The 24,795-nt window shown below is 46.5% G+C and overlaps 1 protein-coding gene across 1 annotated transcript; it reads left to right on the top strand.

Annotated features, from left to right (window-relative positions):
• On the top strand, positions 1–23,648 carry LOC138962641 (D-threonine aldolase-like). The gene is made up of 9 exons (XM_070334542.1): positions 1–361; positions 1,491–1,586; positions 1,999–2,162; positions 2,562–2,657; positions 3,150–3,231; positions 21,732–21,833; positions 22,478–22,591; positions 22,919–22,987; positions 23,413–23,648. Exons 1-9 carry the CDS (start codon positions 68–70, stop codon positions 23,620–23,622), a joined length of 1,227 nt encoding a protein of 408 aa, XP_070190643.1. The 5' UTR covers positions 1–67; the 3' UTR covers positions 23,623–23,648.
• The last annotated feature ends 1,147 nt before the right edge of the window (positions 23,649–24,795 follow it).

The raw sequence follows: 24,795 nt of genomic DNA, 5'->3' as shown, positions 1-24,795 counted from the left end.
GGCCTTCATTGTTTCGGGAGTTGTCCCTCTTGATGCGCAAGACTACGAACTTTCACTTATCTTGAGAATGCAATCAGTTCGTCTATGTGTTCGAACACTTTTCAGGGACACAACTCGCATTGCAGTCACCAAACAGTCGGCAGGACTCCGCCTTCTCAGCACAAGCAAGATGCTCGCCTATCAGAAGCCGTGCACGATCGGAGATCCTGTTGACGACATTGACACCCCGGCTCTTGTCGTCTGCTTGAATAAACTGGAGGAAAATGTTGGCAAGATGAATACAGCGATGGAAAAGTACCCCGGTGTTGCTGTGAGACCGCATGTCAAGACACACAAGTGTCCCGAAGTTGCAAGAATGCAGGTAAAACACCGACAGCTTGTCTTAGTTTTTTGCAGCTTTAATTCAGGTCTAGAACTGGAAGTGGTAGGCTACATGTAGTTCATGTAGTGGTACAATGCAACCCCCCCCCCCCCCCCCCCCCCCTGTTTAAGACCTTGCTTTTAACAGATTGCTGTTCATAGCCTCTGTAAATTTACCCTCCATTTTCAGACTGCCTCCAGTCTTTTAAAGACCTGAATTTCTCTGAGTTATAATATGGCAGATTGAAAAAAAAGACAAAAAAGGGGGGGGGGGGGGGGGGGGAGGTGATTGGGTTGGGTCCGCTGTAGCAGTAACAGAACATATATATTAGCCTTGTGACATTTTATTTGTCTGATCTCTATTTATCATGATCGAGGGGTTTGTTTTTGTACATGTGCACTCACACTGGTTACTCATGAATATATATGTCATCTATATAATACGACTTGTGTCTGTCTGTGTGTGTGTGTGTGTGTGTGTGTGTGTGTGTTCGCGATGCACGGCCAAAGTTCTCGATGGATCAGCTTCAAATTTGGTGGGCATATTCAGGTAGACCCCGGACACAACCTGGTCGATGAGAATTTTCAACACGTACTGCTCTCAGCGTGCAGCGCTGAACCGATTTTGGTTTTTCTGTTCATCTTCCCAGATCCATTCCCAGTAACTCTTCCTTATCTTCTCCAGTGTTTTGCGTTTATCTCCCTTCCTTCGTGTGGCGTCAATCCATATTTCCGTAACTATTTTTAGAAGGTCACTGTCCACAACGCTTTCATCCCGGCGAAGCCGGATATTCCCGTTACTATTTTTAGAAGGTCACTGTCCACAACACTTTCATCCCGGCAAAGCCGGGTATTCCTCTACTTCTTCCCGGCAAAGCCGGGTACCCGGCTTCAATTCGGCTCTACTTTTTCCCGGCAAAGCCGGGTATTTGGCTCTACTTTTTCCCGGCAAAGCCGGGTATTCGGCTCTACTTTTTCCCGGCGAAGCCGGATACCCGGCGAAGCGGGTATTCATTCTAGTATATATTTATAGTGGACAAAATCAAGAATTTTTACTAAAATGTAAAAATGAAAAATCTGAACACTTAATTACCTTTCTTGCATCAGTGTAGTATTGTGTTTGGTGCCAGATGAGAGCAGGTGCGGTGGGCATGTGCTGCCAGACGTTGACAGAAGCTGAGGCAATGGTTGGTGGTGGAGTTGCCGATGTCTTTATCACAAACGAGGTGAGAGATGCATGCAGTGAAAGTAGATATAAGCATACAAAAGTGTAAATATTTACAGTGATGATAAACGAAAGTTGAAACTGGTTGAAAGAAACATGTTAGTTCAGAAAATATGTCCCTTCTTTATTTGCGGGTTAAAATTAAGACCTGGAGATGCCAGTGTTTGACGTAGAAAGATTAATGAGTGTTTTTAATTTTTTCAATAGCTTACTCATATATACGTCAACCAATCTAACCATTTAGCTCAGTTTTTTGCACACTGCACACCATATTTGATCTTTCAAACATTTGCTTTCAGTAGCTGCATCAGACCATAGCATATATGCATCAGCACTTCAAGAATCACAGTCGCATGTTTATATAAGCAATGCAAAATATCCAATGACTGATTGTGAAACATTTTCTGTTTCAGCTTGTGGGCAAGACTAAACTTCGTCGTCTGGCATCTCTGGCGCGGCAGGCTGCCGTGTCAATCACTGTGGATGACGCCGCAAACCTGCAAGATATCAGTGACGTTGCCACGGAGATGGGTGTTACAATTCATATCGCCATTGAAGTCAATGTAGGGCAGGACAGGTGAATATTTGGACACAATTTGATGACATGATGTAACGAGATAAAAATGAAGCTCATGCCCTTAAAAGTAATCAAAGAAGGAGATACATGCTTGGAGGGTTTGCTTCTGTTATCATTACGTTGTCCCAGACTGATGTCTGACAATTTGCCTGGCTTTATTGACAGTTTTTCCAGAGGCACAGCATCCAGTTATTGTTTGATAAAGTCTCAAGGGGTGCATGAGTGATAGGGCCCAAAAAATGACAAAATTCCCTCTGCAAGTGTTCTCAAAATTGTAACTTTCAAAGTACTATGATCTCAAATCCCAGAGAAAGTTAAACCATATAAGTTTGTACACATGTTGCGTGCTTCAAGCACACATGATAAACACTTAGACTGCAATGTTGGTTTCGTGTACAGGTGTGGTGTGGAACCAGGAGAGCCGGCAGTCAGTCTGGCCAAGTTGGCAACATCACTGCCGGGTGTCACTTTCAAGGGAATCCATTGCTACAATGGGTGAGTTCTGTCAACATTTCTTTCACTTAAGGCAAGCAAATAATTAGGTAGTACAGCAATCCTGCAAAATCCCTGTATAATAATTCTTTTGAAAGTGAGGAAGGGTGGTAGGAAAATGACGTGAGTGTAAAAATTGTTTACATTGCAAAATCAAATCAATAAGATCTTGTGAAGCAGTTGCCTGCTTCAATTCTCTTTATGTTTCAGAAATGGGTGTACAGTACTTCAAAAAATTTATCTTTCTCAAAGTTACCTAGTGCGCGAGTTTGTGTGTGTATGTGTGTTTTATAATGCATTATACATGTACTGCAATGTGTTATAATTTATAATGGTGTGAATGAGAGGATGTAAACAATTATATTTTTGTGTGTGTATATTTCCCGGAAATTGTAAAGTGCTCTGAGCAGGGTTTTAACCCTGGAGTCATGCGCTCTAGAAGTATCACATATTACATGTACCTATTGGTCTGCCTGTTGTTTTTATTGCCATCAGGTGGAATCAGCATGTGCGATCGACTGAAGAGCGCAGCAATGCTGTGAACAAAGTGGTGGACCTGACGCGAAAAACATTGGAGGTGATCAAACTACAGTGGAACCCCTTTTTAAGACCCCCCAATTTAAGACTCCCTCTCTTTTAAGACCCTGTTTTCTCAGACGCTTTGTTCATAACCTTTGTACTGTAAATTTACCCCCATTTTAAGACTCCCCCCTTTTTACATTTAGTCAAGTAGTCATAGAGGGGGAATCGAGACGAGGGTCGTGGTGTATGTGTGTGTGTGTGTGTGTCTGTCTGTGTGTGTGTGTGTGTAGAGCGATTCAGAGTAAACTACTGGACCGATCTTTATGAAATTTTACATGAGAGTTCCTGGGTATGATATCCCCAGACGTTTTTTTTTCATTTTTTCGATAAATGTCTTTGATGACGTCATATCCGGCATTTTGTAAAAGTTGAGGCGGCACTGTCACACCCTCATTTTTCAATAAAATTGATTGAAATTTTGGCCAAGCAATCTTCGACGAAGGCCGGACTTTGGTATTGCATTTCAGCTTGGAGGCTTAAAAATTAATTAATGACTTTGGTCATTAAAAATCTGAAAATTGTAATTAAAATAATTTTTTTATAAAACGATCCAAAATTACGTTTATCGTATTCTTCATCATTTTATGATTCCAAAAACATATAAATATGTTATATTCGGATTAAACACAAGCTCTGAAAATTAAAAATATAAAAATCATGATTAAAATTAAATTTCCGAAATCGATTTAAAAACAATTTCATCTTATTCCTTGTCCGTTCCTGATTCCAAAAACATATAGATATGATATGTTTGGATTCAAAACACGTTCAGAGAGTTAAAAAGAATAGAGATATAGAAAAGCGTGCTATCCTCCTCAGTGCAACCGCTACCGCGCTTTCCTGGATTGTTAATTTCACTGCCTTTGCCACGAGCGGTGGACAGACGATGCTACGAGTGTACGGTCTTGCGGAAAAAATGCAATGTGTTCAGTTTCATTTTGTGAGTTCGACAGCTTGACTAAATGTTGTTATTTCGCCTTACGCGACTTGTTAAGACCTGATTTTGTCAGATGTTTGGAGGTCTTAAAAGTGGGGTTAAATTACATATTCTTACGCAACTCACATAGAAAGCATTAACTTCAGTTAAAGTGCTAGGACACTGAACTACGCTTCACCCCAAAGGGGAAGCAACCCCCTAAAAAAGAACGGCCCTGACCTCTAACCCAAGCTATACAAGAGTCGAGGTCATACCGTCACGTGACCTATCACGCGTGACTCAACTGCCGCCGTGTTGAAACCTCACTCCCACTTCAGCCACCAGATAGCTCAGACGCTTTTTACACTACGCTGCAGGCTTTTAGCCTACTGTCTTCTGGACAGTGTTTCACCCCGTCTACAGGTCCCTGCTTCTCATGCACAAGTTTGGGTGAGCTCGTTCTAATTTGTTTGCTTTTGCTTGCGTTGGTTTCTTTCTCCGTTGTTCGGTCTGGTTGTTGTTTATCAATATCATAACTCAGACTGGTTTTTTTTGTCAGCAATCGGCAATCGGCGATCGTGACGTCACAGCCACTGGTTTTCTAAGCGGCGGCCATCTTGGTAAGCAGGATATTGCGTGCTTCAGCTGCTACTAGTGCTAGTACTGGTTCAGTTAGCGTTGGGGAAGTTCTTCGGCTGTCATCATGGAAACCATGAATGTTCTGTATGAACGCTTAGTGGGACTGATTCACTGGCCAGATAGGCAGTCTCTGCATGACAGCATGCCACATGAGTTCATTGAGGCCTTTGGAAGAAATGTTGCTGTGATCATTGACTGCTTTGAGATTTTTATTGAAAAACCTTCAAATTGTAGGGCTCGCTCAGAGACATGGTCAAATTATAAACACAACCACACCATGAAATATCTCATAGGCATAACACCACAGGGGGTTATTTCATTTCTGTCGAAGGGGTGGGGAGGGAAGGCAAGTGATAAGATGATAACAGAAAATAGTGGATTTCTGAATCATCTGTTACCAGGAGACAAAGTGCTAGCAGATCGCGGCTTTGATATAGAGGAGATTGTAGGTCTTGCATGTGCAGAGGTGAAAATCCCTGCATTTACTAGGGGAAAGTGTCAGATGCATTCCCAGGACATTGAGCAGACAAGGAAAATTGCACATTTAAGGATCCATGTTGAACGTGTAATTGGCAATGTTGTAATGAAATATACCATTCTGAGTAGTACTATCCCCATCAATCTAACACTGCCTTGTCTGGGACAGGCTGATCTTTCTTAACCCAGTGTGGGATTTTCAGTGGGGCGACCACCCCCAACCCAGCGCGTCCCCGGGTGGCGGATAGGGGAACGGTCTTCAGATATGGAGATCAGCCGCTTGCGGCCGCGGACCAAACTGGCTCCGGGTGGGATCCCGGAAAATCCTCCCCCCTGTGCTCTCAGGGTAGGACGTACGGGCCATGAGCTAAGGGTGAGGTAACCCCGACAGAAAACCCCGAATGCTGAAGACGGAGGACCCGGGCCGCACGGCGCATTCTAACAAACCATGGGTACACGCACTTACGCAAATGATGACACAATCAACCAGCACAGATGGAAATGGCGCTCGCCCATTGAGGACCCCCCAGGGTGGAGCAGCGTCGGGTCCCATGCCTCAAAGGGACCCAGCCCCAACTACTGGAGGTCCCTCCCGTCCGTCTTGTCACGCCAGGGGACGCGGGAGGAAAGTGACTGGCACCACCACAACCAGGAAGAAACCCAGTCAGCAGCGACCTTTTCAGGTCATGCACTGGAACGCAGAAAGTATCCTGAACAAGAAGACAGAGTTGGAGCATATCCTGCATGAGAAGAACATCAACATCTGCTGTATCCAGGAGACGCACCTGACACCCCAAAAGTCCTTCAAAGTGAGAGGCTACCAATGCCTTAGGTCCGACAGAACAGACCGAAGCAAAGGAGGAATCCTGACCCTCATCAGGAACAACATCAATGCCTGTTTGATAGAAACGCACATGGAGGACTCCGAATATCAGGTGATTCGAATCCAGACGAAGACATCAGAATTCCATCTTGTCAACTTCTACTGCCCCAATGATAGACACCTCGCCCTTGACACGATCCCCGCAAAGGCCTCCAACTTCATCGTGGTGGGTGACTTCAACAGTCATTCACAGAGTTGGGGATATGACCACCTGGATCGGAGAGGAGAAGAGGTGGAGAACTGGCAGGACGACAAAGGTCTCATCCTTTTGAACAGTCCCTTTGACTGCCCTACATTCTACTCCAGAAGATGGCACACTACATCAACTCCTGACCTAGCCTTCTGCACGGAAGACATGCACCAGCTAACCAGCAGAGAGGTCGGAGAACAGCTAGGTGGAAGTGACCATCGGCCAGTCTTTTTGACCCTGGGCATGGAGTCCTGCACTGAAGCTTCCTTCCCACGGTGGAACTACAAAAGAGCGAACTGGTTCCTCTTTAGACACCGCACCAGCGAACTCACCAAAGACATCAGAGTCGAGGGTCGAGACATCAACATGGTGGCGAAGGACTTCAACATGAGCATCCTCAGAGCAGCGCGTGAGTCCATTCCCAGGGGTGCCAGGAGAGACTATAAGCCCTACTGGAGCAATGAATTGCAGGAACTGGATGATGATCTGGCAGACGCCAGAAGGGAAGCAGAAGTCAACCCGTCACAAAACAACAACATCCGCCTCCAGGAAGCCAAAGCCAAATTTCTCAAAAAGAAGCTACAGGCAAGACGGAGAAGCTGGCAAGAGAAAACAAGCTCTCTGAACCTTGAGAAGGATGGCAGAAAGCTCTGGAGGCTCACCAAGCAGTTGAATGATGAGAACACCAACAGAGGAAAGATCACATTAGAAGAGAACGGGAAGGTGCTAACTGGAAAGCATGCTGCCAACCAATTTGCTGAAAGCTATGCAGCTGAGAGCAACCTCCATGTTAGCCCCGAGAAACAGAGAGAAGCAAGAAGAGAGAAAAGAGAGAGACCTGCCAGACAGTCGACAGTGGACGCCATGAGTCAACCACTCACACTCCACGAGCTGCACTCAGCTCTGAAAAAGTCAAAGGCGAAGAAGTCCCCTGGCCCAGACGGCATCACCAACGAGATGCTAACCCACCTTGGTAGTGCAGCAGAGAACAAGCTACTCGAGGTCTTCAACAGCAGCTGGCAAGAAGGATCGCTACCACAACTCTGGCGAGAAGCGATCATGATCCCCATCTTAAAAAAAGGGAAGGATCCAAAGAAGGCCACCAGCTATCGCCCAATCAGCCTCACCAGCTGTGTTGTGAAGACCCTGGAGAGAATTGTGAACGAGCGCCTCAGGTGGTACCTGGAAACCAGGAACCTCCTCGCCCCTGAACAAGCTGGATTCCGACAGTTCCGCAGCACTGAAGATCAGGTCACTTACCTGGCGCAAGAAGTTGAAGATGCCTTTCAGGAACAGAAGCTGGTCTTCGTCACCTGGATAGATCTTCAGAAGGCCTTTGACAAGGTCTGGAAAGATGGACTCCTTGTAAAACTGCTGAGGAAAGGCGTGTCCAGCAACATGTACCAGTGGATTCGCTCTTACCTCTATAACCGCAGGGCAAGAGTTAACGTCGACCAGACCAAAAGCAAGAAGTTCCTCCTTCGTCATGGCGTCCCTCAGGGCGGAGTCCTCTCCCCCACACTCTTCCTTCTCTTCATCGACGATCTGGTGTCTGAGATGCCCAAGGGGATCAAAGCTGCTCTCTACGCAGACGACCTTGTGATCTGGTGCAAGGAGGAGCACGCAAGTACTGCCACCTACAGAATGCAGCAAGCGGCAGATAGGCTGAACGCATGGGCAGAAGATTGGTGCGTCTCCATCAACAAGGAGAAATCCTCCACCACCCTATTCACACTGTCGCCAAAGCAGAAAGCCGGAACCATTAGGCTTGGTGGAACTCCTCTGAGAGAGGATGAAGAAGCAACGTACCTTGGTGTCACCTTTGATAGACGGCAGACCTGGAAACCACACATTGCACAGGCAGAGACGAAGGCCCGGCGCAAGCTAGCCATACTCAGGAAGCTGGCAGGTACCACCTGGGGAGCGAACGAGAAGATACTGAAGACAGTATACCAGGGAACAATCAGACCCCACCTCGAGTACGGCTCCACAGCGTGGTCAACCTCAGCCAAGACAAACCTGCAGAGCCTTGACCGTGTGCAAAATCAGGCCCTCCGACTCATCACCGGTGCAATGAAATCCACGCCCATCAAGGAAATGGAGAAGCTTACCACCATCCAACCCCTCTGTCAGAGAAGAGAAGCCAAGACTATGGTGCAGGCCGAGAAGCTCAAGTGCCTACCCGACCACCCCATGAAGCACAGACTGAGCAACCTCACCAAGAACCGGCTTAAACGGAGCAGTTTTGTACACGAGAGCAAGAGACTTTCTCGACAGTACAGGGAAGTCCTTCCACAGAACACTCTACCTCTGACTCAAGAAGAAGAGGAAACCCCCAAGGCAACAGAGAAACCAGGCATCCAGATCTGCACCAGTGTTCCACATGTTACCTCAGGAGAAGATCAGAATGACACAGCTCGACAGGCACTCACCTTAGCCCTGATCGACGAACAGTACCCAAAAGAGGCGTGGATCCATGTATACACCGATGGATCAGCAACTAACGCCGTGCTCAATGGAGGTGCAGGCATTCTCATCCAGTTCCCTGGGGGACATACAGCTACATCCAGCGTTGCCACTGGCAAACACTGCACAAACTATAAAGCAGAAGCAGAAGCTCTCATGCAGGCCGCCTCCTTCGTTCAGGACTCCGCAGACCCTTGCTACCAAGTTGTCTTCCTCTCGGACGCCCTTTCAGTCCTTCAGGCCCTAGAGAACGACAAACTCCCACAGCTGGCCAAAGCATTACAGATGGTCAGACAAACCAGAAGAGTTGTCCTCCAGTGGATACCAGCACACTGTGGGATACCAGGAAATGAAAGGGCAGATGAGCTGGCAAAAGAAGGAGCCGTGGAAGACCAACCTGAAAACAGTGTCAGCTTTAGTGAGCAGAAGACAATCATCAAGGCATTGATGAGGCCAAGGACAAACAGAGATGACTACCACACAATGTCCAGAGAGCAGCAAGTCAACCTCATCAGGCTGCGTACTGGCCACAACAGGCTCAATGCTCACATGAACCGAAAGTTCAAGCTGGCGCCATCACCAACCTGTGCCTGCGGTCAAGAGGACCAAACAGCGGAACACATCTTACAGCGATGTCCCTTACTAGATGAGGAACGAAAAGAAGTGTGGCCGTCACCAACTCCCTTGCAGACCAAACTATACGGCAGTCGACAGGAGTTGGAGAAAACGACAACATTTATCACCAGTACTGGACTGATTGTGTAACCTCTGCGAACGCCAAGAAGAAGAAGAAGATACTGCCTTGTGAAGGCGAGGATGTAACATTCCTCGACAAAATAGTGGTTGTTTGCTGTGCCCTGACCAACATGTGTCCAAGTGTGGTGTGATTGTGTTTGACTCTGAAGATGTGTGTGTATAGCATTCTGGAATCATCCCATTGTATCAGAATTGTGTTTACAACTTTCTTGTTGTGCTCTGACTTGTATGTGCAGTGACATGGTGATTTGTTCTGTTATTTTCAGAGTTTAAATGGCTTACATTAAGTAACAGTCACACCAACAAACACTGAAACAGGCACATATGTATGAACAGCTCAAGTCATGTGTATGGGACAGAAGAAAGATTTATTTTGTGTCACATTATCATTATAACATACACATGCATGTACATTCTATGAGTCTAGTACTAGTAGACAGCTGCACATTCTTTTTCCAATGTTGTACTTTTCTGTGCATGTGCTCACAGTACAAAAATAAAAAAATAAAAACAGAACACACTTGTTTATGAAGTCAACCAAATATTTGTAATGTGTGAGTGTGTGTGAATTCAGATTTGGCACACAAATGAAACAACAAGTAAGTGTGCAAGACTTGCACAGTTAGGCAAATACATACTTCAAAATATGCAGTCACTCAGTCTTATAACCTCAAACAGCATGACACTGACAGAAAACCCCCAGACAGCTACACTAAGCTAAAGTGACATGTCAAGGCAAGCCGGACAAAACCAAGCATCATCTTTCCCTGGCAAATGATCAAGTCCAACACATGCCGTGTGGTACCACTGAACTTTGCAATTTTCACTGTCACAAGCAACCATGTCACCACTTTCAGGCTTGCGACACAAACACCACACACTGACTTTTCTCCTGGGCTTGCCCTTGGAACAAATAACTCTTTTGGTTCTTTTCGGGGGAGGATTGCTTTTCTGAGGACTGAGTGGCATTCTTTCAGAAGTTCTGGTTAGATGCTGTGTCTGTGAATCTGGAGTGACAATCACAGATGTTGAAGCTGTGTGAATGTTTGTGAAGTGTTTTGCAACCATCTCTGGCAGGACAACTCTTTGAAAAAATGCCCTGGCTTTTTCCTCTGCGCGCTGCAAAAAGGCAGCGTCTGGCTCCACCCTCACAACCAAAAAATCTACTGTGGTCCACACAACAAAGTCACAGTAATCAGCCTTGGTTGCAAGAAGCTGACACTGAACCTGGGCGTAATAGGGATGGCCAGGTTTCAGTACAAATTCCCCATCACTTTGCAACGACAAACAGAAACATGTATCATTGCACGCCTCACGCACAGTCACCTCTCAGTGCTGCTTACCAAGATGGCCGACGCATCACGCGTGCATGGGAACACCTACGTCATCGCGCATTGCCGATGGCTGACAAGGAGAAATAGAAACCACAGACTAGTCAGTAGCTGCTGAGGTTTCTACTATTAAGTTTCGCATAAAGAGAAAGGCAAAGGCACTACCATTTCTGTTCTTGACCCAGCTTCTCTTACTACTACGTCTGTTAAATAACCTTGAATGGTTGAAAACGACGTTAAAGGCATATGTACGCGCTCCCGTGTTTACAAAGTGTAGTTTGCCCATATCGATGTCAAACGCACCATAAGACCATGTAATGACGATATGTCGCCATGCGCGGACCATATACATGTATTACAGCTTGTTCTAGCCTCTGTAAGGTGAGGATGTCAACAAAGACGCGGAGGGTTTCCCTTGCGTCAACGCTACCTCTGTTGGCAAATCTAGATAAATAGGACGATCTAGATCAAAATAAGAATTCAAATATCTCAACTTTTAAGAGGCCCTAGACCACAATATCTTGCAGGGAACTTAATTTAGCATGTCTCCAGCTGTGGGTAAAGCAATTAGCGTGTATAGTCATCGAGTACATATGGATTTAAACACAATATAAAGAAGAAAGAAAGAATGTCCGTTAATTTTCGGACTCTGAGTCCAATCATGCCGGTGCTGAAGCAGGTTAAATTTAGGTTACTTCAGCCAAGGCAAACACAGTGGGAAAGAATACTTGTGTTAAAGATGGTTTTTCTTCCCTTTTTTGAGATGTTTTCGACCCAAATGTATAACATGTTGCCATTCGTCGATTTTGTGCTCGCTCCCGGCGGGAGTGGGCGACGCGGCTTGTTGTCACGCATCGAGGTTCCGCCTTCATGCACAGTCACTTCGGCTGACGTGCACGCAGAGGAGTGTGTTTACTTCATACGAGGAGCTTTCACGCTCTACAGGTTAGTCAAGTTCACCGGTAGCCAGGTTCTCTGGTGAAAGTGTTCAAGTTGGGCCGGAACTAGTAGCCCCCCCGCCACGGCCGGGGGGTGAAAGTACGACTCCCCGGAGGCTATCGCTCTTAGCAAGCGGAACTCGGGGGGTCGACACCGGACAACAAGTTGGGCCGGAACTAGTAGCCCCCCCGCCACGGCCGGGGGGTGAAAGTACGACTCCCCGGAGGCTATCGCTCTTAGCAAGCGGAACTCGGGGGGTCGACACCGGACAACAAGTTGGGCCGGAACTAGTAGCCCCCCCGCCACGGCCGGGGGGTGAAAGTTCGACTTTCCCAGAGGCTATCGCTCTTAGCAAGCGGAACTCACGGGGGGTCGACACCGGACAACGAGACAGTTGTACTCACAGGCAGACTGGTATGTCTCCGGTGAATGTAAACAAGTCTCAACTTCCTCCCTCTGGGCAGGAAGCTGCTTTCGGGCAGGCTTTGCACGGTCCTTCCGTTTTGCAATCAGCCTCGCCTGTGGTGGATCGTTTTAGTGACGCAGCTAGTCACAGTGACTTTCACGGTCCGGCCACAGCAGATTCGGAGTTCGACGATTCTCACTCAGTTTCTGAGGAGGAAGTTGATGTCAAGTTGTCACTCAGACTTAAACCAGCTATGGTTACTGCAGCTCAGGTGTCTGCCAAGTACTTCGCTGAAGGGGTGACAGCTATGACAAGCTCTGCGGCACCACCACCCTCAGTGGTGGGTGATTTCCGCCCTGCTTTAATGGAAGTTTAGGGATATCGTTTTAGCGAGTCTCCTTCTGTTGCTTACGAACTTTCCAGGGTGCTGGCTAGAACTTCGGGTTCTGAGAATAGCTTGCCTGTGGATACTGTGCCTTTACTGGCTGCACACGGTCAGGCTCCTGATGCTGCTCAGCCATGGCTTGCCTCAGACCAGTTACGGAAGTCGAGCACTTCGTTTCATTCACGCAAGTTTGCTCTCTCCCGTCGTCATCACAGTCTTATTGAGACTTACGCTTTGCCGAGTGCACCGCTTCCGGTCACTCCGGAGTCGGCTAATCTCAGAGAGGATGTCTATCGTTTGGACAAACATTGTGCTTACTCTGAAGGCGCATTACTTGGTTTGGATGAGACGGGAAGATACTCGTTGGAACTTGTCTTCGATCTCTTTCGCGGTCGATCGCGGTGTCGTCGGATCCTTTCGTAGTTCGAAACGACTCTAGCGTGAAAGACGTCCCCATACTCCTGGCCTCTTTGGCTAAGGTTTCAGCCGAACAAATGTCAGTCGTGGCACGGTTGTACGCACTTGCGGTTTACACACGCAGGGACGCTTTCTTGTCTGGCTCTAGAATTTTAACTTGGGGAAGTTTTCTCATATGATTCTCCTTTTCCACCACTTCCTTTGTGGGCAGCGATGCGGCGTTGCTTTCGCTTGCGTCACCCGCGCAAGTAACGCTTCACTCGCTGAGCGATATCCGTAGTCCTAGGTTACACCAAGCCTAAGAACTTAGTTTATTCTTTTCTTCGTACTTCGGAACCGCTTCCGGTTGCACCGGACTTGTCGATCTTACATCTTAACGTTCATAGCAAGGAGAAACTGTCTGTTTTCAAGAACAATGATCTCCTGGCTGTGGAAGATTGTGGCCGCTCTTCTTTCCATTATCCGCGTCTTGGTACAAGACTTTGATTCGTTCTTTCCCTTGTGCGGTTTTGTACTCACGGGATGCCTTTGTGTTCTGTCGGGACACATATACAAAGGGTTTAGCTTTGCTGTTCGTCTGGGGAAAGGCCTCGGCCGACAGTATTGTTCTGTCGGGAGACTTAAATCTCTTCCTTGCTCGAGGGTCTTCTTTGCGAATCCTCTTATTTGCACACGGACTCTTCTCTAACAGAGAGAATCTCACAGCAAAAGGAAAAGCCCACGGCAGGCCTCGGCTTCTCTTATCAGAGAAAAGCGCTAAGCTGGCCGTTCTCAGCTTGGGTTTTTTATCTTCTTCTCGGCATGGCACGTTGCCAAATACCCGCCAACCACTTTATCTCCTCGAGGCGATTTAGCGGTAGGGTTCAGTGGGCAAACAATAGCATGCTTTCATGCATACTCTTGGCACTTGTCAACTGGAGTCTTAGCGTTCGGCTCCACTCTTCTCTCTGCCTCTGTGTTTTCCCACAGCGGCTGGAGGGGCGATTAGAACTTCCACTTTATTGAGGGAGGCACTGGGGCCCTTCCTGTTGGGTCACTTATATAGATCGTGCATATATTTAATTCAGATCTTCAGGGCTCTGGTTTCGTTTTCTAAGCAATCAAATGAAGAGCTGGAACATGTTAGTGTCTTTTCTTGACTGGTCACAGACACAACCAATCTTTGGATTCTCACACCACTGCTCATGCAGGGCGTTCCCGTTGGTTCTCTCTCCACCAGCGAAGCAGTTCTGTCTCTTGCGGATTTCTTTCCTCTTGTCAGGGGAGAACATGTGTTGATTCAATCAGACAACACCACAGTGGTCTTTTATCTCAATAAGCAGGGGGTGGCATCTCGCCCCTTATCACTGCCACAGCGAGCATGCGAGGTTTTGATGTGGTTTTTACCACCACGAGATCTTTTTAGCGGTGAAGTACCTTTCTGAGAGGCTCTATGTATTTATTGGCAGACTCTAGTCAGTCGGCCAAGAATGTCCACTCGGATTGGACCCTATCTCACTACGCGCTTCTACTCCTTCTGGTGAAGTTGGAGAAGCCGCTGATAGAAGTTTTGCCTCTCGGTACTATCACCTTCTGCTAAATGTTCGTCTCCCTGTTCCCGGATAATACTCTCGATTTTACTTTGAGCGGCCTGTTGGTCGCACATTATGGGCCCATTCAATCTTGGTTGCCAGTCCTTTGGGCTGGCAAGAGGGCGCCGTTTTTACACTCGAGCCACACGGGTGTCTACTGTAAGGGAATCATTGAGACGCTCAGGGGCTCCTGCCCCAACTCTGGATTTGGTCTAGAGATTCCATAGGGGTTCAGCGTCTTCGTTTTGTGTCACTTTGACTGGCTTGGAACTAATGGCGTATATTAACGGAAAGAACTCCACTTCTCTCCGTTCAATGCGGGTGGCGAACCACCTATCCTGGCTTTCCGATTTTTCTCCCACGTCTCTGAATTAAGACTTTATGTGATTTCAGTTGCACTGACACAGCTAGGTCGCAAAATATTTTCACTTGGGTTCTTTGTAGCCAGCGTGATTAAAGGGAACCTCCCTTTGGTTGGCTGAAAGCAAATCTCCAGTCCCGTCTTGGGACTTGCTCCTAGTTTTGGAGTTTTTGAGTTCGGATTGTTTAATCCTTGACAAAATTAGCCTCTTCTAGAGGCAATGATTTAGTGAAGTCAACCTTAGCTAAATGGACTGCCACATTGTTTAGGCATGCCTACAGTGGTGGCAAGAAAAAGGGGGGGGGGCAGTCAGTCCTCCCTTTTCAGGCAGCACGGGCTCAAGAGGTCAGAGTGTAGGCCTCTTCTTTACCTGTTCTCAAGTCTGAGAGACTTACATAAGTCATGAATGCAGCTCATTGAACGTTCAGGGACGTAGTCATGAGTTTCTATCGGCGGGGTATTTTAAGTACCCGCTATTTTAGCACACATCTACTAGACATCTTCTGCAGAAGATGTCTTTTTATGTTTTCCTGGGGACGTATCTGGTGCTCGGCAGAACAGAAATTTCGGTTTGCCAGCTATTGTAGCTACAGGCCAGATACTTGCAAGATGTTAACTGTGAGTTCATTTGCCCACCACCTAAATTAGCAATCTGCTTTCTATGTGAGTTGCGTAAGAATATGTAATTTAATATAAAATTTCAAAAATAAATTTTGATTTAATTAATATACTTACCAACTCACATATTGAATTCCCTCCCAGCCTGCCCCGCAAATTTTTTGAAGGGGGTATATGTTTTAATACGGGATGAGTTTCACCGGTATACATCCTGCGCAGGCGCAGTACACCGGTAGTGGAAATAACCTCTAAGGACCATGCCTTATATGGCATACGGTTTTTGTTTCAGAGTTATTTCCCCATGTTGCCATGCAAGAGTGCTTCAATGTCTTTTCACAAAACGAAGTTATTGCTTAGGGTTTCCCTAAAAATGAACAGATCACTTCAGTGGGAGTGAGGTTTCAACACGGCGGCAGTTGAGTCACGCGTGATAGGTCACGTGACGGTATGACCTCGACTCTTGTATAGCTTGGGTTAGAGGTCAGGGCCGTTCTTTTTTAGGGGGTTGCTTCCCCTTTGGGGTGAAGCGTAGTTCAGTGTCCTAGCACTTTAACTGAAGTTAATGCTTTCTATGTGAGTTGGTAAGTATATTAATTAAATCAAAATTTATTTTTGAAATTTTATATTCCACTGTACTGTCATTTTTCTCCGTTCTTGTCCTTTTTTTTTGTTTTTTTTGTTTGTTTTTTTTCCATTCTTTTTTTTTTCTGGACCTCAGTTGCATGCAGGCTGCTTCAACCCTTCCTTGTTTTCTTCTCTTTTTTTCTTTCCTTTTTTGTTTGTTTGGTTTTTTTTGTTTTGTTTTTGTAAATAGGCGGTGAGCATCCTTCTTCATTGGTCTTTTTTCTTCTTTTTACATGTAACTCCAACATACTCACGAGACATGGACATTTTCTCTTTACAATGGAAATATTCCTTGTATTTACAAATCAAATTTTCTACTTAATATTTGAAACTCAAAAATTACAAACACTCTTCTTCTTCTTCTTTTCGATCGCCGATCACACTTGGAGTCCAGATCTTCAGATATAATTAGTGGTCCTCTGCAGCGCAGCCACTGGCCCGTACAGCTTGTTGTGCAGGGACTCCGGCAATGGCCAGATTTCCTCTCTCAGCACCTGTTCCTACAGTCTCGTAGGATGTGGTCCGTGTCCTGCTCTGCTTCTCCACAAGAACACATGGGGGAGGGCACAACATGCAGCTTCCCGTGGAGATGCTGGTTAAGTCTGTTGTGTCCCGTTCTCAGGCGGAAGATGACCACCTGCTGTGGTCTGGATAGCAGGTGGTAGCTGTCCTGTGGCTGGGGCGTCCTGTGCAGAGACTTAATGATGGTCTTCATCTCTGTCAGGCTCACAGGGTTGTTCTCTTGCTCATCTTCTGCACCCAGCTTTGCCATCCTGTCCGCCTCTTCGTTTCCTTGTACACCACAGTGGGAGGGGATCCATTGCAGTACTGTCCTCAGGCTCTTGATGTTGTGTAGAGCGTGTTCCAGCTGAGGCAGTTTGCTACTGGTCATTGCTTGTAGTACTGACAGAGCGTCAGTCAGGAAGACCACCTGGTTGTCATGGTTGACTCTGTCGTTGATGGTGTATGCTGCATGGATCAGTGCTTGTAACTCAGCTCTGTAGTTTGTACAGTGGAGGCCTGTTGGTATAGCCTCTGCTTGCCACTCTCCACTGGGGTACTGGACATACACCCCCGCTCCTCCATTTTTGACGGCCTCTGTGGCTGACCCATCAGTATACACCCGTATCCATGCTTCTTGGGGGTACCTTTCTTCAAGCATGGCAAGAGTCAGGGCTTTTTTCGTCGCATTGCTCTGCTCGTCCTTTGTTGTGAGGTAGGGGACACTGGTCTGTATGTCCAGGATTCCTTGTCTGTCTTCCCAGGGTGGGGCGTCAAGGGAGAAAGATGGTGGCTCCACTAGCTCTGGCATCTCTGTCTGATGTTTCTTCTGCAAATTAGCCCTTGCCTCCAGAGCGAAGCTTGATCTTTTCAGCCTGCCTAAGGACACCTTCTTGAGTCTGTCACTCATTGGATGGTCATGAGTGCACACTTGGTGGCTTGTACCATTGTTTTGCAGTCTCGCCTTTTGCTCAGTGGAGGAATGCCAGTCACCTGTTCCATCTTCTGTATGGGTGTTGATTTCATTGCGCCCGTGATGATTCTCAGCGCTTGGTTCTGTACTTTGTCTAGGGCCTGCTGGTGTGTCTTGGCTGCTGTTGCCCAAGAGCTTGATCCGTACTCGAGGTGCGGTCGTACAGTCCCCTGGTAGACTGTTTTCAGGATCTTCTCGTTTGCACCCCAGTGTGATCCTGCCAGCTTCCGCATGATGTTTAGTTTTCTCCTGGCCTTTCCCTCTGCATTCATGATGTGTTGTTTCCAGGTCATGCGCTTGTCATAGGTGACCCCCAGGTATGTTTGCTGGTCTTCAAATTTCAGGGGTGTGTCCCCCAAGGTCAGTTTGCCAGGTGTCGCTTTGGCAGAGAGTGTGAAGAGAGTGGCAGTGGTCTTCTCCCTGTTGATGGTCACACACCAGTCTTCCGCCCACGCTGCAACCTTTTCTAGGGCAAGTTGCATCCTGTAGGTTGCTGTGGTTGCATACTCTTCCGAGCACCAGAGAACAAGGTCATCAGCATACAGTGCCGCTTGGACTCCTTTGGGCAACTCTGGTACCAGGTCGTTAATGAAGAGTATGAATAGCGTGGGGGAGAGTACTCCTCCCTGTGGAACTCCTTGGCGTAGTAGCACCTTTCGGCCACAGTGACCGTCCACCAGCACTCTGGCCTTTCGGTTGTGCAGGTACGACTTGGTCCACTGGTACATGTTGCCTTTGACGCCGGAACGTAGGAGCTTCACAAGGAGTCCATCTTTCCAGACCTTGTCGAAGGCCTTCTGGAGGTCAATGAAGGTGGCCAGCGTGACTTTCTGGGCCTGGTAAGCATCCTCTATGACCTGGCTAAGGTGTGTTGTCTGGTCCTCCGTACTTCTGTGCTGTCGGAAGCCGGCTTGTTCTGGGACGATGATGCTTTCCGATTCCAGGTACAGCTGCAGGCGCTGGTTGACAATGCGCTCCATGGTTTTGCATACGCAGCTTGTCAGGCTGATGGGTCGGTAGCTCAGGGTTTTGGTCTTGTTTTTCCCTTTCTTTAAAACTGGGATCATCCTGGCTTCCTTCCAGCACTGAGGTACCTGTCCCTGTCTCCAGCTGAGGTTGAAGATGCCCAGTAGTTTCTGGAGGGCCGAGTTGCCTATGTGTTGCAACATCTCATTCGTAATGTTGTCTGGACCTGGAGACTTCTTCTTTTTGAGCTTCTTGGTGGCATTCTTCAGCTCGGCCATGGTGATGTCTTGTTGCATGGCATCCTGTACGTTTCTTTCTGTTCTTTCTCTAATTTCTGTTCTGACTTCCTTTTGTAGAGGCAGGGGTATGGTGGTGTCGCTTTCTCCCCGATATGCTTGGGCGAAAGCATTGGCAGCGGCTTTTCCAGTGAGTGTTCTTCCTTCCTCCTCCAGGGTGATCTTCTGTCCCTTGTTGCCCTCTTCATTCAGTGCTCTTGTAAGTTTCCACAGCTTTGTTGTGTCTTTTTCCATATTCAGCCCTGCCGTCTTTTCTCTCAAGCCTCTTGCACTCTAGCTTTGTCTTCAGATGTTTTGCTTTGCTTTCTTGGAGTTTGATGTTGTTCTCCTGGCTAGGGTTCGTCTCTGCCTCTTCTCTCATTCTTGTGAGTGCATCGTGCGTCTTCTGCAGCTCATCGGACCAGTATGGGATGTAGTCCTTCCTTACTCCACGTGGGATGCTGTCCTTGGCTGCCTGGATTATGCTAGCATTGAACTCCTTTATCACGTTGTTGATGTTTCTCCCCTCTGTTTCTATGGCTCTGGTCAGCTCATTTGTTCGTATGTTGAACAGTCCCCACTTTGCCTTTTTGTAGTTCCATCTCGGGTGTTGAGGATGCTCAGATGCTGAGTCTCTACTGATGGTAAGGAGAACTGGGCGATGGTCGCTTCCACCCAGCTGTTCATCCACTTTTCTTGAGATGGTTTTGTGGATGTCATCCGTGCACAATGCCAGGTCTGGTGTTGTTGTTGAGTGCCAGCGGCGCGAGTAGAAGGTAGACGGATCTGTGGGGTCGTTGACAAGGATCAGGTGGTTGTCGTCCTGCCAAGATTCAATGTCTTCTCCTCGCCTGTCTAGTGTTTTATATCCCCAACTGTTAAAGTCTCCAGCGATGAGGAAGCCACTGTCAGGGACCTGGATTGTGTCAAGCGACAGCATCTTGTCGTTGGGGCAGTAGTAGTTGACGATGTTCATCTTGCTGTCATTGGTCGTTATCTTGACTTCTATGTACTCTGCTTCTTCCATGTATCTGTTGGTTTCACTGGCATTTATGTTGTTCCTGACCAGAGTCATCACTCCTCCTTTCTTCCTCCCTTGTCTGTCACTCCTGAACACCTGGTACCCTCGGATCTTAAAGGGCTTCCCTTCTTGCAGGTGTGTTTCCTGAATGCAGCAGATGTGGATGCTCATAGAGGAAGTGCTCTAATTCTTCCTTCTTATTGGATACCCCCTCTGCATTCCAATGCATGATGTTAATAGTGGGGTTGTCCTTGGCTCTGCTGTTTTTTCGGCGAGTCGCTTTCCTTTCTCGTCCCCTGGCTCCACAAGACGAGATGAAGGGACCTCCAGTAGCTGAGGGTGGACTCCTTTGAGGCGCGGAGCCCGGCGCTGCACCTGCCTGGTGGATCCTCACAGGGCGAGCACCATTACTGTCAATTCTGTCTCCAAGTGTCATAATGGCAGTTGATGCGTAGTGTTGTGGTTTGTTGGAGTGCGCCGTGCGGCCCAACACATACGTCTTCAGCACTCGAGGTTTCTGTCAGGGTTACCTCACCCTTAGCTCATGGCCCAAGGACCTGCCCTGTGAGCACAAGGTTGGTCCATATTAGTCTGGCCTCTACCTTTTGACCTGTCCAGCTTGGGAAGCCCTTCCAGGAGTTTACACTCCCGCTGGCATAGCTCTTAGGGTCACCGAGACACGCAAACCACCACACCACGTTAAGGAATGGACCATGTGGTGGATTACAAACACTGATCCCCGACAAGTTGTCTTTCTAAAAATACTAACACACATTTTCCCAATTAATATTACGTGATTTACAAAATTTCTCATCTTTTTACAACAACTTGTGTCTTGATAACCAAATATTATATCCTGCATCTTAAACTTAACCCTTAATCCAGCCTTTTCCTCTATCCAGTTTTCTATCTTCGTCCAAAACAACTTTAGCGGTATGCACTCATAAAAAAAATGTTCAACAAAATCATCTTCCGTACAACATATACAACATCTGTTATTCTCCATGACTTGCAGTTTACATAATAAAATATTTGTTGGATATATGTTATGTAAAATTTTCCATTGCAATTCTCTTAACCTCACTTCTTTGGAAACATAGGCAAGGGTCCAAATTTCCTTATCTACTTGTACACCAAACTTCCTCAACCAAAAATTATATACACAAGGTTTTTCTACAGCAGTATCTACACTTTTCTTTTCTATCATTTTTCGTATTTGACTTATTTTTATCATATACAGGCTACCATCAAACAATTGCTTATCCATCTGGACAATAATATGTTTATTTTCAATCCAATTAATCCATACTTTGGGTAATGCGTTTATTAATGCCCAATAATCCAATAAAATATTTGCATTATTCTTTCCAATTTGTATATATATATACCTCTGCTGCTGACCCGTTCTTGTTCTTGTGTGTGTTGGTGTGTAAGTGCATGCAATCACATACGTGTATACATGTGTACGTGTGTGTGTGTGTGTCTGTCTGTCTGTCTGTGTAAGAGAGAGAGAGACAGTGAGTTGTTGAAAGGGAGAGAAATTGCCAGAGAAAGGTGCAAGTACAATTAACTGTATAACTTGTTTTTTATACATCTATGTGAAGGAAGTAACATTTTCAAACAAACTATTTTTTTTTTTTTAATACTGACTCGTTCTTTATCAAGGTTTTAGTTACGATAGTGTAAGGTCAGGTTCCCTAACCTTTTACGTTTCGGTCTCTTTGGTTTGTCCAGATCATATTTGTTTTTCTTATGAATTACTGTTTGTGGTTTGATACAGGCATTGAAGGCAGCAGGGTTGGAGTGTCCGTATGTCACAGGGGGCGGTACGGGTACATTCCACTTTGAGGCAGCCAGCAAAGTCTTCACTGAAGTTCAGCCAGTATCCTTTCATTTGATTTCTTCTTCAGCGTTCCAGAAAAAAAATCTCTCTCTCTGGTTACGTCTGAGCTTGTTTGCCCATTTGGGTTCCCCACACTATACTCTGAGAGCATAGTCAGCTTCACTCCCCTTTCGTTGGGTAGGCATGCTGGGTATTTTCATGTTTCCATAACCCGCACTTGGTCTTGTGCTTGCGTGTACACACGAAGGGGGTTAAGTCACTAGCAGGCCTGCACATAAGTTGACCTGGGAGATCGGAAAAATCTCCACTCTTAACCCGCCAGGCGACCGGGATTCGAACTCACGACCTTCCGACTGCGCCCGTCTGCGTCATTTGATTCCAATTGATTGCTACCGTAGTGAAACCTTTTTTTTGTTAGAATGAACCCTCCCATTTAATACACACTGTACATTATTAGACCTAGTTCTCTTATAATGTTACCTTTGTAGTGTCAGTAAATTTACCTCCATTAACAGAGTTCCAACTCTCTTTAAAGTTGTACATTTTTAAGATGTTTGTGATTTTATAACAGAGGTACCATTCTACTAACATGATTGCCACAGAGCTACAGTGGAACCCCCTTTTAAGACACCCCCAAATGTTGGCTGCTTTTGTTTTTTGTTATCACCCTTAACAGTTCCAAGGGATCCTATGTTTTTATGGATGCCGACTATTACAAGAACTTGGCAAGGGATGGCAACTTTGACACAGAATTTTTGCAGAGCCTGTTTGTCCTTACCACTGTGCAAAGTGCTGCTGTAAGTACATGGAATGGGAATGTGTTCACCTATTTGAATACTTCTGTGTTTGTGCTTTGTGTCCGACAGTACATGTACATACTGTCTATTTATGTTCAAACACACTGCATGCGTACAAGCATGGATGCACTAATTAATTCTTTGTTCATGTGCATGCAAACTTTATTGAAACTCCATCCCTCATGTCAAATGCCTGAAAAAGAAAACAGACACATGTACTCAAGCAAGCACCTACGCATGTACACACACACACACACACGAACGTACACACACACACACACACACACACACACATATCTACCCTTATTCTGTTTGAACATGTTGCAGGCTAGCGGTGAAAGAGTGGTTCTGGATGCAGGATTGAAAGCAGTCAGTCTAGACTCTGGCGTTCCAATGGTAAGGAAAGGCATACAATGGTACCTGTTATAAAAAGGACTAGCCCGAAAGTGTCCCTGCATTGTGGATGGTCTTTCACCACAGGTATATTTTGGCACAAATATATAGACGAAGAAATGACAGAAAGTATATCCTTGTATGAGAGGCAGACAGTGAACGATAGAATTCTATACTACCCGTCATAACAAAAATATGCAGATCTTTGTGATGAGGCCGTTTATTGTAAAACCAGCTATATGATAGCACTTTTTGAGTGCGAGTATGTGTGTGTGTGTATGTATGAGTGTGTGTGTGTGTATGTATGTATGAGTGTGTGTGTGTGTGTAATTGCGTGTGAGTGTAATTACCTGTGTGTGTGTTTGTGCATGTGATGTTACTGTTCTTCTCAGTGTTAATAATTGAACCTTTCTAATTTTACTGGACAGCTGTCTCAGCGTCCAGACTTGACCTACCACAGTGGCGGTGACAATCACGGCATCGTGACCCCCGGGGGTGACCTTCCAGTGGGGTCAAAGGTGTGGCTGATACCGGGTCACTGCGACCCAACGGTCAACCTGTACGACTGGATTGTGGGTCTTCGAGACGGCAAAGTGGAGTGCGTTTGGCCTGTCAGTGGGAGAGGTCCTGGGAATTGAGATTGTGCAAGACGGTGTTGAAAATTGTCCAGGTTTTCTGTTGTGATTATAAATATTTTTTTTTTCTTCATTTTTCACTGGCTGTGGCAACAACAAAAGAACTTGTGGTTGTGCACAGGTATACAGTAGAACCCCTCACAACGACCCCCCTCTCTAAGGACTACCCCGCCACAACGACCCTTTTTTTTTTAACCGATGTGTTTCCTTATATAGTTGTCACCAGTGTAGCGACCACCCCGCTCTAACGTCTAAGGACCGACCTAACAGCTTGTGTAACGACTTTGTCAGACAAAGCCAAGACTCAGTCAGCGTAACGCATCACTGACAAACCGGTTATAACCAGTTATAACCGTCTTGCGTAAGCAAAGGCACTAATTAACCGCTGAGAGGTGTGATGGTTGGGTGGGCTGAGTAAACATCACAAACCAATCATCGAGAAAACAAACTCACGTGACCAACACACACCGTTCAATTCAGTCAGAATAGACAGTCTTTGGACAGAAGAGCAGTGGAGATCGACATGGCGTCTACAAAGAAAAGAAAATATTTAACTCTCGAGAATCTCGAGTGAATGTTGTGAACAGACACAAAAAGGGAGAAACTGCCATCGCGATTGCAAAAAGTCTTGATGTTGGAAAATCGCAAATTCAAAGAATTATCCAACTCCAAGAAAACATTCTGAAAAAGGTGGGGAAGTGGTGACAAGGCAGTGAACGCACTCACCATGCACTGACATCATACAAAAGCAGCCACACAAACACAGCACAGAGGCAGAGGCAGGTGTGCAGATGCTTTGTGAGAATAAGCGTTGAAAACCAGTTTGAATAAAAAACCAGCAGATAGAGCCGCATGTCATAATCATTCTTCTTGTCTGGCTTTATTGACTGCATGCCGATCTTGTGGCAGTGACTTTTCACTCTTCAGTCGGACTGTACACAAACCGCTCTCACTCTCCCTCACTGACTACCCTAAGCGCTGACAACTGATGTTTGGAAGAGTACACCTCTCTATTTCTCTCCAATGCTCTTCCTGCTGACTTCAGTGACACCGGACACCCCACTGAGTTTAGCCAGCTACCCCCCCCCCCCCCCTCTCTCTCTCTCTCCCCCCAGCCATGTACTGTTTGGTGCTGTGGCCAGAGAGGTGTCACCGGCTAATTGAGGCCAGCTGCAC

This window comes from Littorina saxatilis, linkage group LG3 (assembly GCF_037325665.1).
Source record: "Littorina saxatilis isolate snail1 linkage group LG3, US_GU_Lsax_2.0, whole genome shotgun sequence".
In the NCBI taxonomy this organism is placed as follows: Eukaryota; Metazoa; Mollusca; class Gastropoda; order Littorinimorpha; family Littorinidae; genus Littorina; species Littorina saxatilis.
Note: the sequence above shows the minus strand (reverse complement) of the source record. Positions and strands in the feature narration are given on the sequence as shown.